Consider the following 22783-nt stretch of genomic DNA (forward strand, 5'->3'; position numbering starts at 1 on the left):
TTGGCGAAGTTGGGCACATTTAAAGCAAATATGCGGAAATGATAGTTCTGGGATTCTGGTTGTATATGCTGCAAATTTCTTTGTGATCCCCAAAGTACGACACTCCATCAAAAGTTAGCATTAGCAGATCCTAGCTGACAAATAAACTTAACAACTGTAAAACAGCTGAAAACCTGAAGAATTGACAAGTAGGTGAGCCCGCTGGGTACAGATATTTTTTAAATTTAGGCAACAACTTGTTCGTATTTCTTTTTAGATAATCGCCATCGATGAAATCTCTCCCCTGCTCTTCCCTATAATCGCCCAATTTTTCTAGAAGGCGATCCAGGTGGTTGAAAGCATAGTTTCCACTAATTCTTCCCAATTCTCTGTTTTATGGCTACCAAGAAAATTTTGTATTACTTGAACAAATGAACACCAGATTTAGGCTCGTTCATTGGAGTGGTGAATTGTGGATCTTGAACAAGTTGCCTTATTTGAGTACCACCAGCTTTTAGTTTTTCGGCGCTAATCCCAGCAAATTTACTTGTACCCAAGTACCCAAAACAATTTCCATCTCGATTGAACAGCTTCAGCAACCTCAGCTTGATATGGAAGAGCGAAAGCAAGATTTTTTTCTGTCGAAACCAAGGGTTTGTTGATCAGGTTTTGTTTTCCTTAACCCAGTGCAAAAAAGAAGGATAATCGATATAGTTGCTCTGCTCTTTCTTTTTAAATCATCGCAAATTTTAACTAGTGTAAACCTAGTATAGGAAAATTGGGTTAAGGACAATTACAGATATATGTCTGGCAAATTAAATCCTAATTTTAAGCTTGGAAATTTCTGTTTTGACCATTAAGTATGAATTTATTTCTTTGTCTTTTCTTTAATCAGAGCTACTGATAAAAAGAATCTTGTGAAATTTTTGATGGATTTCCGACACCAATTTCTTTTACTTTTTACTTTTTCAAATACTCTGGCTATTTTATTATCATTTCCGAAGGTTCTGGATTCATCTTGCGTCGGTTGCTGATGAATCAAGCAATTTCGATTTAACAACGAAAGACGCAGGAGGAGTCCAGAGGTTTTGTAAATAATATTAGAGTAGCCTGTGAAAGTTTCTTTAAAAAAAATATTTTACTATCATTTGTTATTATTTTGCAATTGAAATCAGCGGTAAATAGATGTGGTTTTTGTGTATTTTCGGTTAACTAAGAATTTTTACCCTTGGCAAAGTTGTTTCTTGCGCTATTGAAATCAAACATTTAAGTTTGTCGTGCTTAAGGTTTGACCTTGAGATTGCCATAAAGAAATCCGTATATAACGTCATCCGTCCTCTTTTGTCGTTTCTAAAAAAATTGAGAACGGCAAATGGGCGGTCGCGGCCAGAAATTAAAAAAAGCACGTATCATCCAAACGAAGAACGTTTCCTCATTGCGTAAAGAGCAGCAACACCGAACATATACAGCGATAAATTATTATTAGACTGACGTTTTGCATACGCGGTCGTAAATTGCCAATAATCGACCGGAGGGGCGGTCCCGCGACTTATAGAAACCGCGCTTATTTTTCCTTTACCTTTCGATATTTTCAATTACGCGTTTCCACCTGTTACGCCGCCTGGAGACCAGGATGGCGCGGGCGAGGCGTACCCGCACCAAACGGATTGTTCCTACTTCGCGGTCGGAAACTCGACTGACATGAAAAGTAATTCGTTAATAATTCAAAATATTCTGAGCTCAAAATGTTAAGATTTAACCCAAATTTCCTTCTTCGAACCTTCGTTTCCAACGTTTTGTGGTCTTTCTACGTTACTGTTGTCTAGTCTGGTATTGTCTGCTCATGTTACATGTTTCATGCATTAATTTAATCAAAAATATAAAAATAAACACTATACAGGAGGTTTTATTTTAATCATATGACTTTTAATTGATTTAAAGATAACTGATAACAAGCTATAAGCTATAAATCACACCCGACCAGGAGGAACCCGGAAGACTTGTAAATAGTATTACTGTGGAAGGCTCTTTGACAAATTAAGCTATAAGTTTTCTAATAAAGGAATAATACAGTCCGTAGTTATATGATGAAAAGGAAAACAAAACATAGAGTTATTACGGCTTCTATAACCGGTGATTTAAAAGAGCTGAGCATTATATCATAATGGTTCACAAATTAACAGACCTAAATCTTTAGTGCTTTTATGCCGAATCACACTTATGGATCGAGTAAAACTATATCTATAGTATTAGCTCGTTCTGACGTTCAAATCAAAATCATTTTGTTGACTACATACACACATTGTCTACGTCTTTCAGTTGCACATCATTATATGATTAATAGACAATGCGAATCCAATATCGACAATATCATGTATAAATATGGAAACGGTCCACAGTGTGATCCGTGAGGAACGAAAACTAACCAAAACTTGATTAAAATTGTCAATTAATAGTTCAGAACATTCTTACAAAGCCAAGCAAGTCTTTGAAAAACTGATTTATCAAGCAACTTAGGAATTACCGATGCCTCTGTAGTTGTTGACATCATCGCTATCACTATTTTTGTAAATCGATCTTAAAAAGATGATCTTCCAAATATCGGGAAAAATTTCGGGAGATAATAAGAGATTAAATATATACTGCGATGCCACACACAAACACACAAAATATAGATTTTCTTAAGTGGTAGACTATATATAATATTACTTTTTCTGAAACCTGGAAACCTACAACTTACGTCATATACCTATTTTTAATAATTTGCCACTTATTTTAACTTTTGCAATATTTATCCTTGTTTCTATCTAAGATCTTTATAAATAAGGGCGCTATCGTATTTTTTTTTGCAAGTGTAAAAACTAGAATTTTTATAGAAAAATTTAAATATTGAAAAAACTATTAGGTCTAGGCATGTATTAATATGAATAAAAAAGTTGAATAATTTCAAAACGAATAAAAAACAATATTTAAAAATAGCATATTCTGCTTCAAAAAAATATATGTTTTATTCGTTCCAATTTTTTGAGACACCCTGTATACTTTAAAATAATTTGAAATTGCGCATCCTAATAGTCTTGACACCTTTTGTATTTAGTAGTTTCTCATTGAAACCAAAGAGATAATAAGCTTTAGTCTATCGTTGCAAATATCAGCAAATATCTTCATGAAAATTTAAAAAAAAATCATTTTTGTTAGGTGAATTACACAAATAATCCTATACTGTTATTTTTTTTGAGAAGCTCATACCAAGCGAAATCAAATTGGCCTATAAGATATAGGGTTTTCCATTCAAAATAACCAAACTTTTTTTTCAAAAAGAGGAAACTATTTAGATATAAACTGATTACTCTAGGGACTTCTACTCAATAATTTTATTATTATATTATTATTATATTTTAAAAACTAAGCAAGTCATGAAAATTTTGTTAATGTCAACTTTCGTTTCACAAAAAAGTAGCAAAGTTTTACGAAAACACAAGGCTCTAGCTTCACTAACAGCGAAGATACCCCTTAGTCGCGAACAACATGGAATACAGTGGAGTTGTTGGTCCTTTTTGTTTGGGCTTATCATTTTTTTTATATTTTTACTTTACTGTGTACATTCATGTATTTATTCTTCCATCTGAAATCACCTCGATCAATTGTGGCTCCTTACTTATTTACAGAAAGTTTTATTTAAAAATTGAAAAATTATTTTTGGTTAATACTCTATGTTGCGTGGCGGTGAAGAACCGAGTATGGGTTGAGGTGGGTCGGTAATTTATAATTAACTTATAAAAAAACGTAAGCCAACTCATAAATTACGATCTAGATGCCGCGTATATTTTGGTGCGGGCGGCGTAGAGTCCAGAGCCCGTCACCGCCATCTCTAGGGGGCTCGCGGAGCCCAACAGGTGATGCCGACAGACGCGCAACGGCATATGCTCGCCCCTAGACATAAAAGTTTATCCCCGGGACTCGGCCGACAACCTAACAGACCAAGAACCAATGAAAACGAGTGAAGACAGACGTCGTCTCCATGCGGGCACAATTGTTCCTTTGACTCATCATCATTCCACGGGGATGGTTTCCACACCACCTTTCATTTCAATTTGATTATTTCCACACAGTAACCTCAGTAACAGTAACAAAAAATAAGATTTCGTCGGGACCTGATTGCATTCCGGCTTTTGTTTTAAAGGACTGTGCTAGGGTCCTTGCTCTACAACTTACAGGCCTACTGAATACGTGCCTTAAATCTTGCAAGGTGACAATTTAGATATCAGTAATTTTCGTCCCATTTAAATAACAGTATTACATAAAAAAAACATGGTTTTATGAAAGGGCGGTCTACCATCACTAATCTGGCAAATATCACATAAGTTATACCTGACATTCTAGACTTGCAATCTCAAACTGATGTTGTCTATACCGATTTTTCGACGGCTTTTGACAGACTTGATCATGTCATACATATTTCTAAGGTAAATGATTACGGATTATCATTACCTCTAATCAGTTTGTTTTCATCTTATCTAAAAGATCGGCGCCAGCTTGTTATGGTAGACTCAAGTCTGTAAAATATGTTGTAACATCCGGTGTTCCTCAATGCAGCAATTTAGGCCCCCTTCTATTTAATTGCTTGTTATACGCTGACGATGTAAAGTTGTTCTGCAAAATTGATAGTATTCAGGACTGCCAAAACCTGTCATTGAATGTAAAGCGTATTGAAAACTAGGGTGTCCATAATAACTTGTCGTTAAATCCCATGAAATGTAATGTCATGAAGTATTCGCGTAAAAGTAATATCAGATATGATTACTACCAAATCAGTGACATCGTACTTCAGCGTCCAGCTACTTTTGTTGATCTAGGTGTCACTTTTGATCCTAAACTTTCTTTCATTCTACATATTGACTCCGCTGTGTCTGCCGCGAATAAAATGTACGGGTTTATGGCACGGGACTCTCGAGACTTAACAGGTTTAGAAACTTCAAAGACTCTGTACTCAGCATTTGTTAGATCTAAATTAGAATACGGTGATATTATATGGAGTCCGTTTTACCACGTCCATTCAAGGAAGCTCGAATCTGTACAACGAAAATTATTGAAACTTTTGTCTTTCAGGCATGATAATAAGTATCCCCCAATTAATAAGGGGTGTTTTTTTTCGATGTATAGAACTTTAAGTTGCAATAAAAGAACGATTGATTATTCGATTGACATAAATGTTATTTATCCGAAAGATAATCTTGTGGCATTTCATTTTAAATATGATTTCTGGCATATGACCGCCACAGCTGGCGCGGATGTAGTCCAATCTGGACGTCCAATTTTCGATGACTTTTCCCAACATTTGTGGTCGTATATCGGCAATAACAGGGTGAATGTTGTCTTCCAAATGGTCAAGCGTTTGTGGCTTATCCGCATAGACGAATGACTATACATAGCCCCACAGTAGTCTAGCGGTGTTAAATCACAAGATCTTGGAGGCCAATTCACAGGTCCAAAACGTGAAATTAGGCGGTCACCAAGCGTGTCTTTCAATAAATCGATTGTGGCATGTTGCGCCGTCTTGTTGAAACCGCATCTCCTGGACATCATGGTTATTCAATTCAGGAATGAATGAGTTAGTAATCATAGCTCTATACCGATCACCATTGACTGTAACGTTCTGGCCATCATCGTTTTTGAACAAGTACGGACCAATGATTCCACCAGCCCATAAAGCGCAACAAACCGTCAGTTTTTCTGGATGTAACGGTGTTTCAACATACACTTGAGGATTAGCTTCGCTCCAAATGGGGCAGTTTTGTTTGTTGACGTAGCCATTCAACCAGAAGTGCGCTTCATCGCTAAACAAAATTCACTCATGAAAATCGGAAACAACGGCAATCTCGTTTTGGGCCCATTACTTGATGATCGTTTGGCTTTAATTCTTGCATGAGTTGGATTTTGTAAGCACGTAAACCAAGATCCTTCCGCAAAATCTTCCATAAAGTGGATGGACACAGATCCAATTCCTGTGCTCGATGGCGGATGGACTCATTCGGGTCTTCCTCAATGCTACGCTCTACAGCAGCAATAGCTTCTTCTGTACGCACCGTACGGCGTCTCTGGAGATGCGAGTTATCAATAAAAGTAAACGTGGTGCGAAAACGTTCCATAGTTAATCGAATTAACCGCACTGAACCATTATTCTCGAAATAAAATTGCACTATTTGCAAGCGTTGTTCAGGCGTGAGTCTATTCATGATGAATTGCCAAACCAAACTGAGAATGAATCACTTGACAGCTGTTAAATCGGTCGCCATCTTGAACAGTAATGCCAACTATACACCGAAAAAAACACCCATTATAAGCAATATTTCGCTTCGTAATAGTACACAAATTATGTTCTCGCCGCGATTGTCACTCGGCGGTATTCTTGTACAAAATTATCAGGTTGTTGATCCGGGCCTCTTATCAAAATTGAACGTTGGTGTTTCCAGGGTTGCCCTAAGGGTAGATTAAACCTTTTACCTTTCTACGCCACGTACAAGTATTTAAAAATTTTCTCCTTCCGGCTTGATATATTTTCTTCTTCTGTACGTGACTAACCAAAACATGTTTTTTAAAGAATAGAATATAATTTTTTTTGTTTTATTTTAAGTTGTATTAGCATTTTGCGGTCCTTTTGCAATTTTTTAAAATTTGTTACTTGTGTCCCTGTTCTGTAGTTGGGTTTATCCTGTTGAACAGTGTATCTAAATAAATAAATAATCAACCAGCACCTTCCTATCGCTGTGATGAATGCGTTTACCATAAAACCTGATTTCCGTCTGCTAAGCTGCTTTTTGCGCTTCCGGAACCATGGAGGGAAACCTGAAATTTGCATTTTTAGACTTGAAAAAGTTCGTGGTCATCGAAACTTCTTAAACTCCAGCGTTATGAACCCAAATCATCAACTTGGTCATCTACCTTCGAGTAGTACTGTTTTGAAATGTTTAACGCTCTCCAACCGAAAAAACTGTTGGTGTCGTATGTCCTATATGTAAATTCACTTTGCCTAGAGAAGAAAATTCTTGGTGAATACGTGTTACGTAAGTATTTACAGTTACATGCCACAATGGCCACAAAACGAAATACACTTCTGTTCCAGGACTGACCATTCCGCTCAGACATTTGCGCACTTTTTGTGGTTCTTACTTCATGGAAGTTCCACAGAACACAATCAATAAAAATATATGTCTTAATAGGTAATGATTAGTATTTTCTAGACCAGGGGTCAGCGAATTTTCCACCTTTAGGGTCCTACCGTTTACTCCAATAAATTCCAACTATATTAATCTTTCTGCCGCTATCTATATCATAAGCCAGTCGACGAATACGTGCTCTAACGAAGGATACGCTTGCTAAATTTGCTGGTTTAATTTCTCCATTAAACTATTGCGGGTATTGATAAGACCGTGACAACTACTGACTAACCGGATTTCGTCCTGGTCAAGCCTAAACCTATTAACACGAGCACAAGGCCTTGGCACTGTGTTTATTCTGATTATTTACGTATTTCGAATGCAACTATTGGTTATTCCTCAGAGTGGCACTGCACCTTCTTTTGATAAAAAAGATCAACCATTAACTGAATTAAAAGGAACCATTGAAATATAACAATGTTCAACAACAAGCTGTCACGCCTATATTGGTAAAGTCTGTTCATAGATATAAGAAAGTGACCAACTGATACGAATTAAGGAAAGACCCGGGCAAGCTGTAAGAATGGCCGAACAGGTCCGTACTTTGCTTAGAATTTAATAATTTGGGGTTTTGTTAAGAAAGATTTATGTTTAAATCTAAAATAATATTACAAACTATTTTTATTACCTACTTAAATTACTTAAACTTACTTAAATAAACTCAAACTAAGTAAATTTAAATTCCGAAACTTTAGGTAATAATCTTGTTGCATTGTATGTTAATGACCACCCTTGGATAATCCCATTCAAAAGCAATTGGTCACTTTCTTATATCCATGCCTTGCAGAGGTGGTGGGTAAAAAACGGAAATTACGGCGTACTCACCCATCACCAATTCGTTGTCGTTCGTCAAAAAAAAAATCGCAAGGGGTCAGCGGCGGCATTGCTATTCGCGACGGTCCGTTACCCCCTGAACCTGGCAGGTAGACCAAAGGTAAATCGAAAATTAAGAATGGGTATCCGATAACGCATCTGCTTTGAGAACGACGGCTGCTCAGACATTTGGCGTGTGTCTCCTCTGCGATTGGTCGGCGACTCGTGCCGGCATCTGTTTCCTCCCCACCACCGACCCCGACGGCGCGTATACTTTTCACACGGCGCGCACAGGAATATGTCAGTCGATAAGCGATCGCGTCAGCGTGAGGGTGTCCGACGTTGCCAAGCTTACGCCCGTGCTCACGTTCTTGGTGTACTGAGGACCTTTTCTTCTTCACGCGCCGATGTGTTCGCTGTAGGGTTGTGAACTTTGTGCTGTGCGAATATTCATGGGGATAAAAAACCGTGAGACTTGCAGTTGCGAAGCGGAAAACGAGCAGCAAGAAAAGTCGGCCTCCGTTTTTTCGCCCTTGAAGGGAAAAATGAAGGTGCTAAAGAAGATCAAGAAAAAGATGGGACTGGGTCAGTATCGAATTTGCAATTTGGAGATCGATATAATTTTTTCCTTAATTTAAACATACACGAGGAATGTTTGTGTTGGAGTTTTTTTTATTTTTTTTTTCTGGTGATCCACTGAGCTAATGTCAAACTTAAATGTTGCTCGGCTTTCTTAAGGTCAAGTTGATGGCGAAGCCTTAAACAAGCCAAAAGCAAAAAAACTGCGTTTTTTGGATTTTACTTGTTCAGGGCCTATAGAAATAACTTTTATCAGCGATTTTTTTTAACGTAGGACCACTGCTCCTCTAATTGCTCTTGCCAAAAACCGTTATGCAAGTAAAATTAAAGACCAATAACAAAGTTAAAATTAATTTATAGAATTTGCTTGAAAAATTTGACTCGCGCTTAGGCGATAGAAATAAATATCGCCGAGCGGGAATTTATTTATATTAAACCGATCGATAAAATCGGGATTTATCGATTTTCGCGGTATCGCGCTGTTGCCGCGTCCGATGGCCCGTCTAGGTGAAGTTTCGAATACGAAATTTCTCGGCGCAGACTGAAACCGGAAGTGGTGGCGGCCATGATGGTCTTCGCCGCCTTAAAAAAATTTCCGCTTCGCGGACCGAAACGTTCAAATGTTTTTCACTTCGCAAACAGAGCGTCACATTACAGTGGATGAATATATCCAAATTTTAGTCGGTTGTCTCGGTCGGATTCTCTGTAAATTTTACGAACCGGGAAAAAGTCGCCTTTTCCAGAGTAATGCGAAAAAAATGCAACAAATGGACGCGAAGACGCCATTTCTAAATGGCGACGTCATAAGACAGTAAATAAACCCGAAACATGGCACTGAATTGGGTTTGGATTTTGACGGTTGTGCGATTGTTTTTTGTGATTTACCCGACACAATGAGTTCTAAATAATGTATAAAAGATTGTGAAAATTGACAATGCGTCGCAATGCACAACTTAAAACTCACATTTCCATATAAAAATAATTATATTAAAGTACTGCACCATTAAAAATGAAAGCAAAACTCTGAAAAAGGTGCTCGGTAGTATATATTTCTGATTTAGTTGGCGTTTTCTCTCAATAAGGCGTGAATTAATTTGATTTTAATTAATTTTAATTATTGGAATCGGTTTACATGGAAAACAGAACGATAATCCTAGCGATGGCATTGACGTATGGCCACACATCGCTCCCAATAACGCTTATGCATACAAAATAGGAAGCGCTTATAAGCGTTAACGTATATCTTCTCAACGCGGTAAGTCAGTTAGCTGAATAACCGGCTAATTAACTTCCGCACTCTGCCGTATCAGTTCTCACATTAGTTACCTATCGTCTGCCGCACGGCTATACAGGGCGGTCAAACGAAAACGTATCGAAAAAGATGTCGTCTATAATATTTCTCTAGCGAGACTTGAGATACACGCCTAAACCCCTCTCTCAGCTCGTTTGTTGTACGTAATTTTTCGTTTTCGACACGGATAGTCTTGTATATATGGCCGCGTATAAATCGCGAGTGCGCCGTTTGCCTCTCCAAATTACCCGGCCGCGACACGCAATTAGTTTTAAAACGTCTGTGGGTCATATGCACGGAGCTTTAATTTGTTTAGAAGAGTTAATGGCTTCATTAAAACCTGCTACGGCGACTCGCGATAAAAGGAAAATATTTTTTTATATTATCGGAGGCCCCGCGGAATTTCAAGTTTCACGAATAGCGTCCACGAGCGAAACGTTCCCAGGTATTGCGAATCCGAACATCAATGCCGCGAAAGAAAGCGAATGTCGAAAGACTACTGCAGGTATAGTCAGTTCGCAAATACATGAATGAATAAATGAAATATCAAACAAAGTGAATGTTAGAATATCATCAGCAAGACACTTTGTTGCGGCGAAGATATACGACTTTTTGTTAATGAACCAGAAGCGTGGTAGTTATCAAATATAAGAAAATTACTTTATGTCAAAAGACCGCAGTACACTCCGTTCACAGATATTAGAAACTTACTTGTTGCTAAAAGGTACAAATGCAGCAATAAAGCTACAGGTCTGGTTAGTTTGCAAACATCAGAAACTGACTTGTTGTGAATGAAAACCAATGAGCGACGGCGGTGTGATAGTTAGCAAATATAAAAGGATTTCATATAAAAATATCCCCAGTAGTATACTCTGTTCATAGATAAGAAACTGACTTGTTGCTAAAAGATGCGAGTGAAGCAAGAGCGCCGTAGGACTGATTAGATTGCAAATATGTAACGAAGAGTGAATCTCAGAAGATCGCCAGATGTAGTCAGTTAAAAATCATATTGAAATGGGTGTGAAAATTAGTGAACACGTAAGATTGCCATTAGGGACAAGCGTCGTTTACGAATATAAAGAAACTGACTTGTGAAAAGAGGCGAATGCAGGGAGAGCGTCATAGGGCTGATTAGGACGCAAACGTAAAAAAGTAACTTGTTACGAAAGGATGCGAATGTATGAAGATCGCCATCCTAGGTATACTACTTTCACGAATATAACAAACTGACTTGAAAAGATGCGACTGCAGGAAAAGCGTTATAGGTGTGGTAGTGCAAATTAAATGTCAAAAGACTGTCACAAATCCTGAACAACTTGCCTGGTCTGCTTTCGACTATATCGTCGAAAGAAACCGATGGTGTCCCCGAATGTTAGCCCTTTCAATTTCCCAAAAGCAAAACAAAAGAATCGTCTCCCAGCCCGTCGTCAAAATCCCCTCCGCCCTGTGAAGAGCTTACCACCCTCTAGGGAAATTTATTCAGCGGTCGCGGGGTTGAAACGAAAATTAAGTCGTTTGTAATAAAACGGTTTAGATAAGCGTCCCACGTGGGCGCAACCGGCGGAAAATGACGGGCGCCGCCGCGTTCGTCAGTGACGTCGAGTTTTCCGCGCTTTCGCTCCCGCTTCGTTGAATAGGAACGCAACAGCGGCGTCCGGCAATCAGGGTAAGACGAAGTCCTACACCTTATATCCGGTTTCCGGCCGGCGCACACGTGCACGCGGCCCATCAGTGCGGCCACCTTAGTTCCTTTTGGGTTACTGCCCATTGTTCACCGAGTGTGTCGGGTTACCCACCCGACCGTCGTGCTCGCCTGCGTTTGCCTCTTGCAACGCAGAATTGTCAAAAATTACCGCGCAAAATATTTAATTATTTGGTTTAAGTTCGTTGTGACTGCATCCAAACCACTACCTTAGGTTTCTCAGCCATGAGCCAATTGTTGCTATAACTTCTGGCTCCTTATGCATGTGTCTCATCACTTACCCATTGGTTAGTGTCTCTACCGTTGAAATCCTCAATATCCTCCGGTACATCCACGTCTCAAAATTTTGTATCTTTATGTCGGCTACCTTTAGTGTCCAGGCTTCCATTCACGGTAGATCCCGGTAACAGAAAAGCTTCTTCATTCTTGTAAATATTTTTCCAGCCTGCTCAATTCTAATATGTTTTGCTCTTTTAGCAGGTTGGTCCTTCACTTACATATATCCCACTAATGTCCTGTTTTGTTTTTGTTATCAGCATGTATATTCTTCACTTGCTGTGACCATTTTATCAACACATGATGATTTATGTCATGCTGTTAATTTTCATGCCTTATTTTGATCATTAAGTGCCCTATTTATTATGTCCTCTGAATATAGACTAATAGCGATAGTATATACTAGCATTGCTGCTTTTTGACATATCCTTCTCTTTGCTAATATTTCTATCGCTGGGTCATATCTTACTCTCTCGAAGCTTTTGTTATAATGTATAAACTGACTGACTATCGCTGATATATTCTTCCGGTTCCGGTATTCTGTTCTGTTATGCTTCACCCTCAACAGGATTTTATAAGGTAGTCAGAACAATGCTTAGCTTTTTTCTTTTTTGGAAGGGTTAGAAAGATTGATAACAACCAATCATTTGGTATTATCTCTGTTCGGTATTATGTTATTGATTAATTTTACCTCTTCTATCGGTTTAAGAACTTCCGATGGCAGTTGGCAGCATCGTACGTCTCGGCCTAGTTACTAGTATATTTTGTCGGAATGAGTCTAGCTTTTTCTTGTTATTGAGTTAAATTAATTAAATCAATAAAGTTTTCAATAAATATCACTAACTTGATTCAATTAATGACATGAGTGTCCGTAGGAAAATTAAATTATCGCGCAATATTTTCTTTCGAAGTTATTAAATCTAGTTAATTAAACACATTAACCCTTATATAATTATACTGGCAAACGATCGGAGAGCATTTTTAATCAAATTAATTAATTACCTTACAAATATTTCGAAAAAATATTGATTTATTGATTACAGCCTAACCTAATGGTTTGGGCGGAAATCACGGACCGTCGGGCTGGTCATCGGCGTTACGTAACGCGGCCAAGTTAACAAATCGACGGATCGAGAGGAAAGGGAAGAAAAATTCCATATCGCAAGAGACACGACGCGAAAAACAGAAGAAGAATCGGTTCCCACGGTCTTTAATGCCGGACGATGATTGGTCGCGCGGGATTCTGGGAACTTGACCGGATAAGTTATTCTAGCAGGCCCGGGTCCGACAATGCTCTATCGCGTCCAAATATATACGGGGGCGATATAAAATACTCTGGGGGAACTAAAAAAAATTTTTTTTTTGGCGAGCGAAATCAGCATCAAATTTAAAATGGAGTCGCCGCTGTCGGGTCCCATACACTTACGTATACAGGGTTTTACAGCAAGTATGAAAAAAATTGCATACAAATACGTTTATCTGTATTCGACAAAAATGGGCGGCACTGATTCTGAGTCACTCTGCGAAAGCGTCTCTTGACGTTATTCGTAGCGTTTTTGCAATAACAATTATTTTATTATAGTTGGTATCAAACTTCGTGAAACGGGTAGTACCAACTGACTTTTCGGACACCCCGTATACATTTTCGGTGGTCTGCGAGTGGCAACCACACTCGAGTTTGTGTAAATACCCGCGAATGCCCCCACCGAGTATACGAAAATAACTCGACACGTATCGAGAGTCATTGTTTGAACGTGGGGGGTGGAGTCTACATAGACGCATTAGACGCATCTGTCTAGGAATGAAATCCTCGTGAGACGCTCGCATCTGCCAGCTTTTTCGGTCGCCGACTCCGGACTAGGATAGAATTAGATCCGTCCCCTCATCCCACCGGAGCCCCGTAAGAACTTCCTAGATGAAATAGGTTTTCATTAGCCCCCTTTTAAATAAATGGCAGTAATGTTTCATCCGGAGCGAACTAAATAAAAATTAGCCAAAGGAAAACTTTCAGTCTTCCCTACCCACTTGCAAATGTTTCGAAATTAAATAATTTCATCTTCAATCACTGAAATTGGTGTGCTCAATTTAAACTCAAGACTGCAGCGGAAGTATACTGCCTTCAGGGCAGTTGCGCAGTTATGTCACTGACGTAATCAAAAATGATCCGTATGTCTTAGCAATATTGCTACCATAACCATAAACAACGATTTAACGATTACAAAACTGTCAAACAATATTACTGAGTCAATTTACGACATCAAGTAATCAACTAGATAAAGGTGTCATGCTATGATGACAACACTTAAAGTTGGAAGGGAAAAGCAATTCGCATTGTCAACCGTTTAAGTACATTCAAAAAGCCAGTCTTGAAGTGAACAAATTTTGTTTTAAACTTTAAAAGCAGGAGTGCTGCTGCAGTGCGTACACAATAATAGAATTATAAAAATTTAATTTAAAAGTTAAGCTTCGGTTAAAATTAACAGGAAGACTAACCTACAATATACTTTACGAAATATGTTAGTATACAGATATACGTATTAAAATTGTGGAAAGAAAACTAATAAAATTTTTAAATTACAGGGTTCAGTAACCACTAAATTTTTTTTTTAAAAATGTCTAAATAAATGATTTAATATAATAAAATAATGTTTTGATGTTTCTTACAAGAAAGGTGACGAATATATCGTCAAAATTAGACCGGAAAAGTTGATGAGCTTTTACGGTTTCTTCGGCTTGTATATTTGCTCACGCATAACCGATCCGACGAAGACGAAGCGATTATACTTGTTAATCTTCAACGTTGCCTTTGTGCGAAAAAGGTATCTTCTCACGGTCCCGCCAGCGGTACCCCAGCACCAGTAGGATCTCGCCGAACACGCGAGTTAAGCTAATGTATAGATCCGACTAGCTGTAATAGAGTTATTGGCATCAGGAAGCGCTAAATATTACGTTGTAAAAATACAATATAAATATAAAAATTAAAATCAAATCTTTTACTTCAAAAAATTCCCCTGAATAATTAAAAGTTTTTAATAAAATTCCATAAAACATGGAGTGCAATTAAATTTAAATTAAAGTTAAAAAAATCAATCAAGCAATCCAAAACACAAAAATATCCTTAATAGGAACTCTTGTTATCCCCTCCAAATTCACAATATTAAGTAAATCGGCAAAACGAAGAAATTAATTAATAAAATCGTGAGACGGGACAATACGTTTAAATTTAAAATTCACGCTTTTTCAATTTAAAGCAAAAGTGAAGGAAGTTTTTATTCAAAAATGCTCCAATAGAAACTCCAAATTTAAAACGTCTCGAGACAACAGTCATCTTAATATCACAGAAATATTTAAATAGACGATAAGTTTATTAGAAATGGACTATCGCAGCAGTTGGCACCCAAGCTTGAATACGTTTTTTCAATTATTACTCTCAAGTTGTTCAAAAAAAAAAGTATACATATTATAGTTATGTTAAAACGAAGTTTTACTTCACTTTTGTAAAGCAACAGATTATTCACCAAAAAAATTCGATTTAATATTTTTTCGAATATCCTTCACTCTTATTTCCCCGCGCGATTGGGATTTACAAAAAAAACATTCGTATTTTTCTCATCTAATAATTATTTTTTCTCTCTGTCGTTCGCGTCCATTCGATTCTTTCTAAAGAGTCGTTTCAAATTTAATTTAGTTGATTACCGAATTTAGAAATTCAGATCAGTGACACCGCGCGTTAATAAAATTAATCGATACTGGCCCGCGACGTCGACCCTATCGACCCAGTCGATACGGTCGGGAATCGATCGGCGCGCGAGAACTCTTTGTTTCACGAATCTTCGATTATTTCCCACGGTGTTGTTCTCTCTCTTCGCCGCATCTTCTCGGCAAAGATCGACATTAAAATTATTACGTAAAGTGCGGTATTGTCGCGGCCCAGTGGCGTAACGCTGGTTTTTTCTCTCAAAAAAAAAGTAAATCAATTAGAAATTTGATTAATCTTAGAATTTACATGTCACCTTTTTTGATATTTTTTGTTCCTTTACTCCGCTTACTCATCTATACGTTTTTAGGAATAAACCAGGCGAAAGCTCTAAATGATCAGTTTAAATATACTTTGTGAGCTATCTGACCACAGTGAGTAAAAATCAATTACTTTTGATTGTTTATTGCCAAAGTGGAAGTTCCAAATATAAATTTTATTCACTTCCCGCAAGACATAAAAAACGATTTTGCCATTTTAATAGCTGTATTGTATGTATCACTTCTTGTTGATATATGTAATAAAATATGTAGATACCGGGTTGGAATACATGAGTTAAAAGCAATCAGTAGACCTGGAATAAAATCCGCCTACTTCACTTTTGGTTCACAAACCATCTAAAACTATAGGTCACAAATGGAACCGTTATGAGTCATTTAAAGAACAGAAGCTTTTCCTGTTATGGAACACTTCAACATTATCGCCATTATCAGTGAGTGCAATCAGTGCATCCAAAAACATTAACATAAAATCTGGTGATATTCAATCTGAATTAATTTTTTAAAGAAACTTCCACAGGCTGCTGTAATGCAATTTCGACTAAGCAAAAACCGACGCAGGAGGAATCCAGAAGTTTTGTAAAAACATTCAATCCGAATTCTTGAAAAAATCTTCAATTGTTGTCTACATTTCTGTCAACTACCTATCAAAATATTAATAAAATATGCACTTGTGTTTCAATTTTTGTCACCTACGCTTATCTCTACGCTAAAGGTAAAAATAACACTTTTCCTAGATGATGCGGATGCAAAAAAAGATTGGCAAGTTCCCCCAGTCCGTCGACGTAGTCGACCGTTTAGATGCCCGTCCGTCCGTCCGTAACCTTTCCGTTTAGGTCCTCGCCCGCCCATTCATCGAATGAAATTAATAAATACCTACTGGGCTTTCGGTCGCTTCGTTATTACCACGACTCTACGAACTCTGCCATTTATGTGGGGATCTCGTATCGATTTGCACGTGTCCTATAAGTAAAGGACGCTGTAAGTAATAATTTTATTTTCAAAGTCTACTTGGGCGCGTATTTTAACCAACATCCCGCATATCATTAGGTCGATTGGCATATTCTAATACGTTAGAAACTCGAAAATCGTCGGTGTTTTTATATATCATCGATCGTTCTATTTTCGTTGTGTGCCGTTAAACCTACAACTTAAAAACTTCAGTTGGCGGCGGCGGCGCTGCCAGATTTACCGGCCCCGTTCGGGTGACGCAAGCGATGACGTTCAAAGCGCCCCAAACAAATCCGGCCGGCCTTTTATCACACGTGTGTGGCCCCCCTTATGCGGAACAACGGCCTTTTGTCCCCCGCTTGTAACGGTTTTTGTGGCGATGTATGTCAGCGTTTATCGATCGCGCCCCATTTCGTGTCATTCGGTGGTTATCGCTGCTAGTAATTCTACGATAATCTTTGAGGGGTCTTAGGGGGGCCGCCAATAAATTTTATTCGAAAAACTGGCAATATATAGGTCAAATGCGCAGACCGCGAATTCCAAAATACGGGTCATCTTACAAATGGGAATAGTTTCAACACTCTAACCTTTGATTCTGACTTTAATTGTTATTTTTTCATCATAAATAACAAATTAAGGCAATAACTAACAATTTACGGATATTGTACAGTTTGCATATATACGAAAGCGCTTAAAGGCCAGCAAAATAAAAAATAATTTTAGTTTTCTTGAAAAACGAGTCGGAATTCCTAAGGATGCCTCGGAATTTTTGAAAAATAAGTCCAAGTTTGTGACTAAAAATCGGAGATACTAACTCTCACAGCAATTTTTTAGTAATTCTTGTTTTTCAGAAAAACAAAGAAAATACTTCATTTTTAACCATTATGGTGGTTCTTATAATCAAAGAAAAAGTGTAAAGCTTGATGGATGGTTCCAAATACAGTGTATTTTTATTTTTCATTTGATACTATATTAATTATTTGTTAATCGCATTTAAATTGATCAAAATACACAAGTAGGTCATTCTGTAAGAAATCTTTCACAGTATAGAAAGATTGTTTAATTGAGGTTTTTATTTGAAATTTGAAAGTCTTTAATTCTATTTATTCAATTTAGAAGCAAAATAGTTTATGCTATACCCAAATTTCTCTAAACTTAAGGGTTTATATCTTCATTAATACCGGAAATCTGTTACGTGTTGCATAATAATAATCGCAATATATATCTGCAAGATGTTGATAAACATGCAAGTTTATTAAGTGATTTTCTTGTTTCAAGTATATATAGTATATAGGTTGACTCCTCTATTATCCTTATTACACTTCACTTCATCGTTGGTGATGTTTTTCTGGTGTTTTATTATTATATTCTCATTGTTGCTTTGACTGTCTTTTTTTTTTGGACGAATGACCATTTTTTCTGACTTCGAGGTATTAATTTGCCAATTGCTGTATCCGAAACTGAAAATGTCTTTATTCGTATACACTTTTCTGTGATTATCGGCAAAGATATATTTTTGTTTTTTATTTTCCTGTCAAAATATCGTTAGGTAATATATATTAAGAACAGTACAGCCCTTTCGTGTAGAAATTGGTCCGATTTAATAGAAAAATCGTTTAACGGTTTCCGAGTTAAATTAAATTGGAAACGATAGTGGAATAAAATTTCGTTTCGGTTTACCGTTTGTTTATACGCGGGTCCCAAATAAAAAAAATACCAATTCGCCTCGGTTTGATTATTTGGCCGTCGAAGTTTCGTTTTGAATAATTCGAAACCATTCGATTATTCCGGGGAACGTGGAAAATCGGTTCGCGCGCTGACGACGACGATGACGATCGTGAGATCCTCCGGCGTCATTAACCATGGGAAAGTGGTACCCGGTACCCACTTAGACCGTGTTTTCGTTAATATCTGTACAAACACGCCGGTCGCATTAGCGGCGATTTTCGTCGTTTTGAAGAGTCCGTTTGTCCCCCTCCGCCCCCCTAGAACGGACGAAACGTCTTCGTTTACGCTGATTTACATAAGACCGTGTGATTTTTTTTTCGGGAACCGGGTCCGTGGGAACCTAGGCTTTTTTTAAAAAACGCCGTTTTCCCTCGTCCTACGTGACCCAGCTAATTTTTTGCAGCTTTATTATAAGGTAATGGATATTTATAAGGGGTTTATGAGAAACCTTAGCTTTTATAACAGTTTTTATAGTTATGGTTCTCAAGGGTGGTCATTAACATACAATGCAACAAGATTATTTCCTAAAATTTCGGAATTGAAATTCAGGTAAAATTGTGGTCCGTAATAGAAAATAATTTTATACCTACCTGTTTCTTTGGTTTGGTATACTACTTAGTTTAAGTTTATTAGTAATCATTCTTATTTCGTGTGTAATACAGCGTGTGTTGAATCGTGTGCGAATTATGCAAAATATGTGCGAGTCTAGTGTATCTGAGGGGATGCTCCCGCCCAAATTTAGAAAACACTATTCTATTGAGACCAAGGAAGTTATAAACAATATTTATTTGACTCTCATTGCCAGCAAGGAAGTATCTTTAGAAGTTTAAAAGAAACAGTCACATTGACGAAAATTTCAACATCAACTGTATGAAAAATTGTGAATAATACCATTTCAGCGAGGAAAAATAGAAGCGATGCTGACATTTTCTCGAATGTAGATAAAAGTGATCAAGACACAATACGGCGTAAAATTTACCAGTTATACGAGGAACAAAGCCTGCCTACATTAGATATCTTAATTAGGAGGCTTGAAAAAGATGAAACCGGCGTTAAATGTGGCAGAACTACCTTATGGAAGTGTATTCAACACATGGGTATTAGATTTAAAAAAATTCGGAAATGACGACTGGAATATCTAGAAAAAATTAGGATTTACAGAGAACAACAAAGGGCAATTGTTTACTTGGATGAAACCGGGTTCGACACTTATGATACCCCGGAAAAGGGTTGGGTTGACTCAACTGATAAGTGTAAAACAAACGCGCCATCAAAAAGAGGTAAAAGAATAACTATTTTGCATGCTGGCTCTAAAGATGGTTGGATTCCAAATGGACTTTCTCTGTCTGCGAAAAATATTAAAGATTCTTCTCTGTATTACCATGAAGACACCACCGCTGATTTATTTGAAAGTTGGTTTAAAAACAAACTAGTTCCAAACATTCCTCCTAATAGCGTCATTGTAATGGACAATGCAAGTTATCACACATGTGACACAAAAGCAACAATTCAAAACTACATGTATAATAACGACATTTATTTTCACGAAGATTATACCAAAAAGCAATTAATTGAGGTTCTACAATGCTTGAACCTACAAAAGGAATACGTCTGTGATAATTATGCAAAAAATCTAGGGCACACAGTTTTAAGGCTTCCACCTTACCACCTTACCCATTGAACATGTTTGGCACCAACTGAAATCTGTTGTCGTAACAATGTTTTTCCCCGTGTTAACTCCAATGTCCTCAAACTTATAGAAACCGAAGTTTTTAACATTCCTCCACAAAGTTGGGCAAATTCTGTTAAACATATAGAAAAAGCAGAACAATCGTATACATACATACATACATACATAAATAAATAAATATTATTTAATATCTTTCCTAACAAAACCACAAATAATTAAATTCTAAGCAAAGTACGGACCTGTTCGGCCATATTTCAGTCTTACAGCTTACCCGGGACTTTCCTTAATTCGTATCAGTTGGTCACTTTCTTATATCTATGAACAGACTCTACCACACATATCAAACGCTCAAAGATGGTGTCGTATTCCCAAACCCTTTCGTTTGCACAAGTTTAAAAGACATGTTTCGTTTAATTCTAAACTGTACTTAGATATTTATAAAAAACTAAGCACACTTCTTTCAAGAACAAATAAATAAACAACTTAAAAGTGCGGTTGCGATTGCATAATTGACATTTGACATTGCGTAATAGTACATTTGGTTTTCCGGTTACTTTTAGTTTTATAGTAACATTGCAGTGGATGCTATAGGATCCCTAAGTATGTTTTTTAAAAAAGTTTCCGAAGTGTGAATCGCCATATAACACTATAAGTTTTGGACACGAGCTTGCGGAGTCCCAATTAAGGATAAAGCAAGGAACGAAATTGTCAGAGAACGGATGAGTATTAATTAATTTATTAATATGGTTGATACAATAGACGCAAAAGGTATAAGATGGTACGGGTCTGTGCGACGAATAGATCTTGTGAAATGACCAAAAAGAATAGTGGACTGGAGTCCAAAGCAAAGAGGGAAAAGAAGGAGTAAACCAAGAAAAAACTGGAATAAACAAATTGAGGAAGCAATGGAAAAGACTGGAAATGATGGAGGTTATATCTTAATATTTCTTATTAAACGATTATCTCCATTTTATTTTTTTTAAAAATCTGCTTAAAACGAACGAGGGTTTTAGGAAGGGTAAAATATAAATGTCGTAAGAAATTTTTAAGAATTTTTGCGTTGTTATAATATTAATTAGGACATTTTCATAATAATGTTTCGACCACATCTTCAGCTAAAAACTAAAGAGGTAAACGGTTAAATAAATTTCAAAAAATTAAGCGCAAAAACTTTGAAACTCCTGAAAATGGGCATTTTCGACGAATTTGTCCCCTCCCCCTGAACAGCTGCGATTGATAACAGAGCGGATATGATTCCCAGGGGAAACTTTTTAATATGCCTCCCCTGTACAAATCCGTATACCTGTCCTAGGCCAAACACCTAGATGGCTTGATAAAAAAATCGCTGCCACAATTCAATACCGTTGGTTGTTAACTAGTCGAAAAAATTGAAACAGTTTTAGTTTTGTGGTGAGTAAAAAAAAATAGAAAAACATCATGCAAAATTACCCTTATTTTTATCACCGTAGAAATTAAATTAAAATAACTTTTGAATTTGTTTTTTTTTTGTATTCGCAAACTCAATTTTATCACAAATCTGCCTCCGTAATTCCGTACTACCAAAGCATTTCCTGGTAAGTTTACACGGGGGATGTTTTTTCACGAAAGCGGGCCGTCGGCAGAAATAGCAAATTAAAGACAAAAAAAACGGGAAATCGAAAAAAAATACCGTGAGATCCAAGAGAACATATACACGACCGGATCTACCTGGGTGTTTCGAAGGGGCATTTCCACCCCGCGCGCTCACAATGGCGACGGACAGCTGTCGTCGGGGGGGCACCCCTCCTCGTACGAACTCAAGATTTCGATACACCTGGTGTGTGTAGATTATGGCATATACGTGCGTGGAAATCGCCGGCACATATGTAGCACGTTTTTCAGATCTGAACGCGAAATATCGCTTTTAATATGGCGGCCCTTCGTTTCGAAGCAGGTGGGGTGGAAATTCGCTTGCTTCCAGGCGATGATTTCGTAAACACGGCAAAAAACATACGATGGAGAATGTACTGAGTGTAACGACAAACAAAAGTTGCTGGACTACTAAATTCACCCTCCCAAGTCACTCTAAATTAAAAAAAAAATGAATATACATTCATTCCCTTATTAATACTGCTAATACCTACTAATTCCCTCAGTAATTCCGCTAATACCAATTAATCCCGCTGCAAGTTTTTTTTTTAATAAGAACAAAAATTAATTTAAATATTAGGATCTTGGGTATATGGAAATACTAAAAATTAGTTGCTGGACGATAAATATTAGATAAGTCGGGCACTTCGAACTCTAGAACATTATCCCACGATATAGACAGTAGTTCTGCCACATTTAACACCGGTTTCATCTTGTTCAAGGCTCCTAATTAAGATTTCTAATGTAGGCACGCTTTGTTCCTCGTATAACTGGTAAATTTTACGCCGTATTATATCTTGATCACTTTCATCGACACTCGAGAAATTGTCAGCGTTGCTTCTTTTTTTCCTCGCTGAAATGGGATTATTCACAATTTTCCATACAGTTGATGT

The 22783-nt window shown here is 37.3% G+C and overlaps 1 protein-coding gene across 2 annotated transcripts in view; it reads left to right on the plus strand.

The window, feature by feature from the left end:
• LOC132702341 (protein neuralized) overlaps positions 1-22783 on the plus strand; it is a 75333-nt gene that overhangs the window by 43218 nt on the left and 9332 nt on the right. The window contains exon 1 of one of the 2 annotated variants that reach the window (XM_060670921.1): positions 8330-8594. The exons of the other annotated variant lie outside the window; for it this stretch is intronic. Coding sequence (XP_060526904.1) covers positions 8462-8594 — 133 coding nt within the window. The 5' untranslated portion in view covers positions 8330-8461. Of the gene's footprint in view, positions 1-8329; positions 8595-22783 lie in introns of those variants that run through there. 2 annotated transcript variants of the gene reach the window in all.

Source organism: Cylas formicarius, unplaced genomic scaffold, assembly GCF_029955315.1.
Source record: "Cylas formicarius isolate icCylForm1 unplaced genomic scaffold, icCylForm1.1 PGA_scaffold_5__7_contigs__length_24384050, whole genome shotgun sequence".
Lineage (NCBI taxonomy): Eukaryota > Metazoa > Arthropoda > Insecta > Coleoptera > Brentidae > Cylas > Cylas formicarius.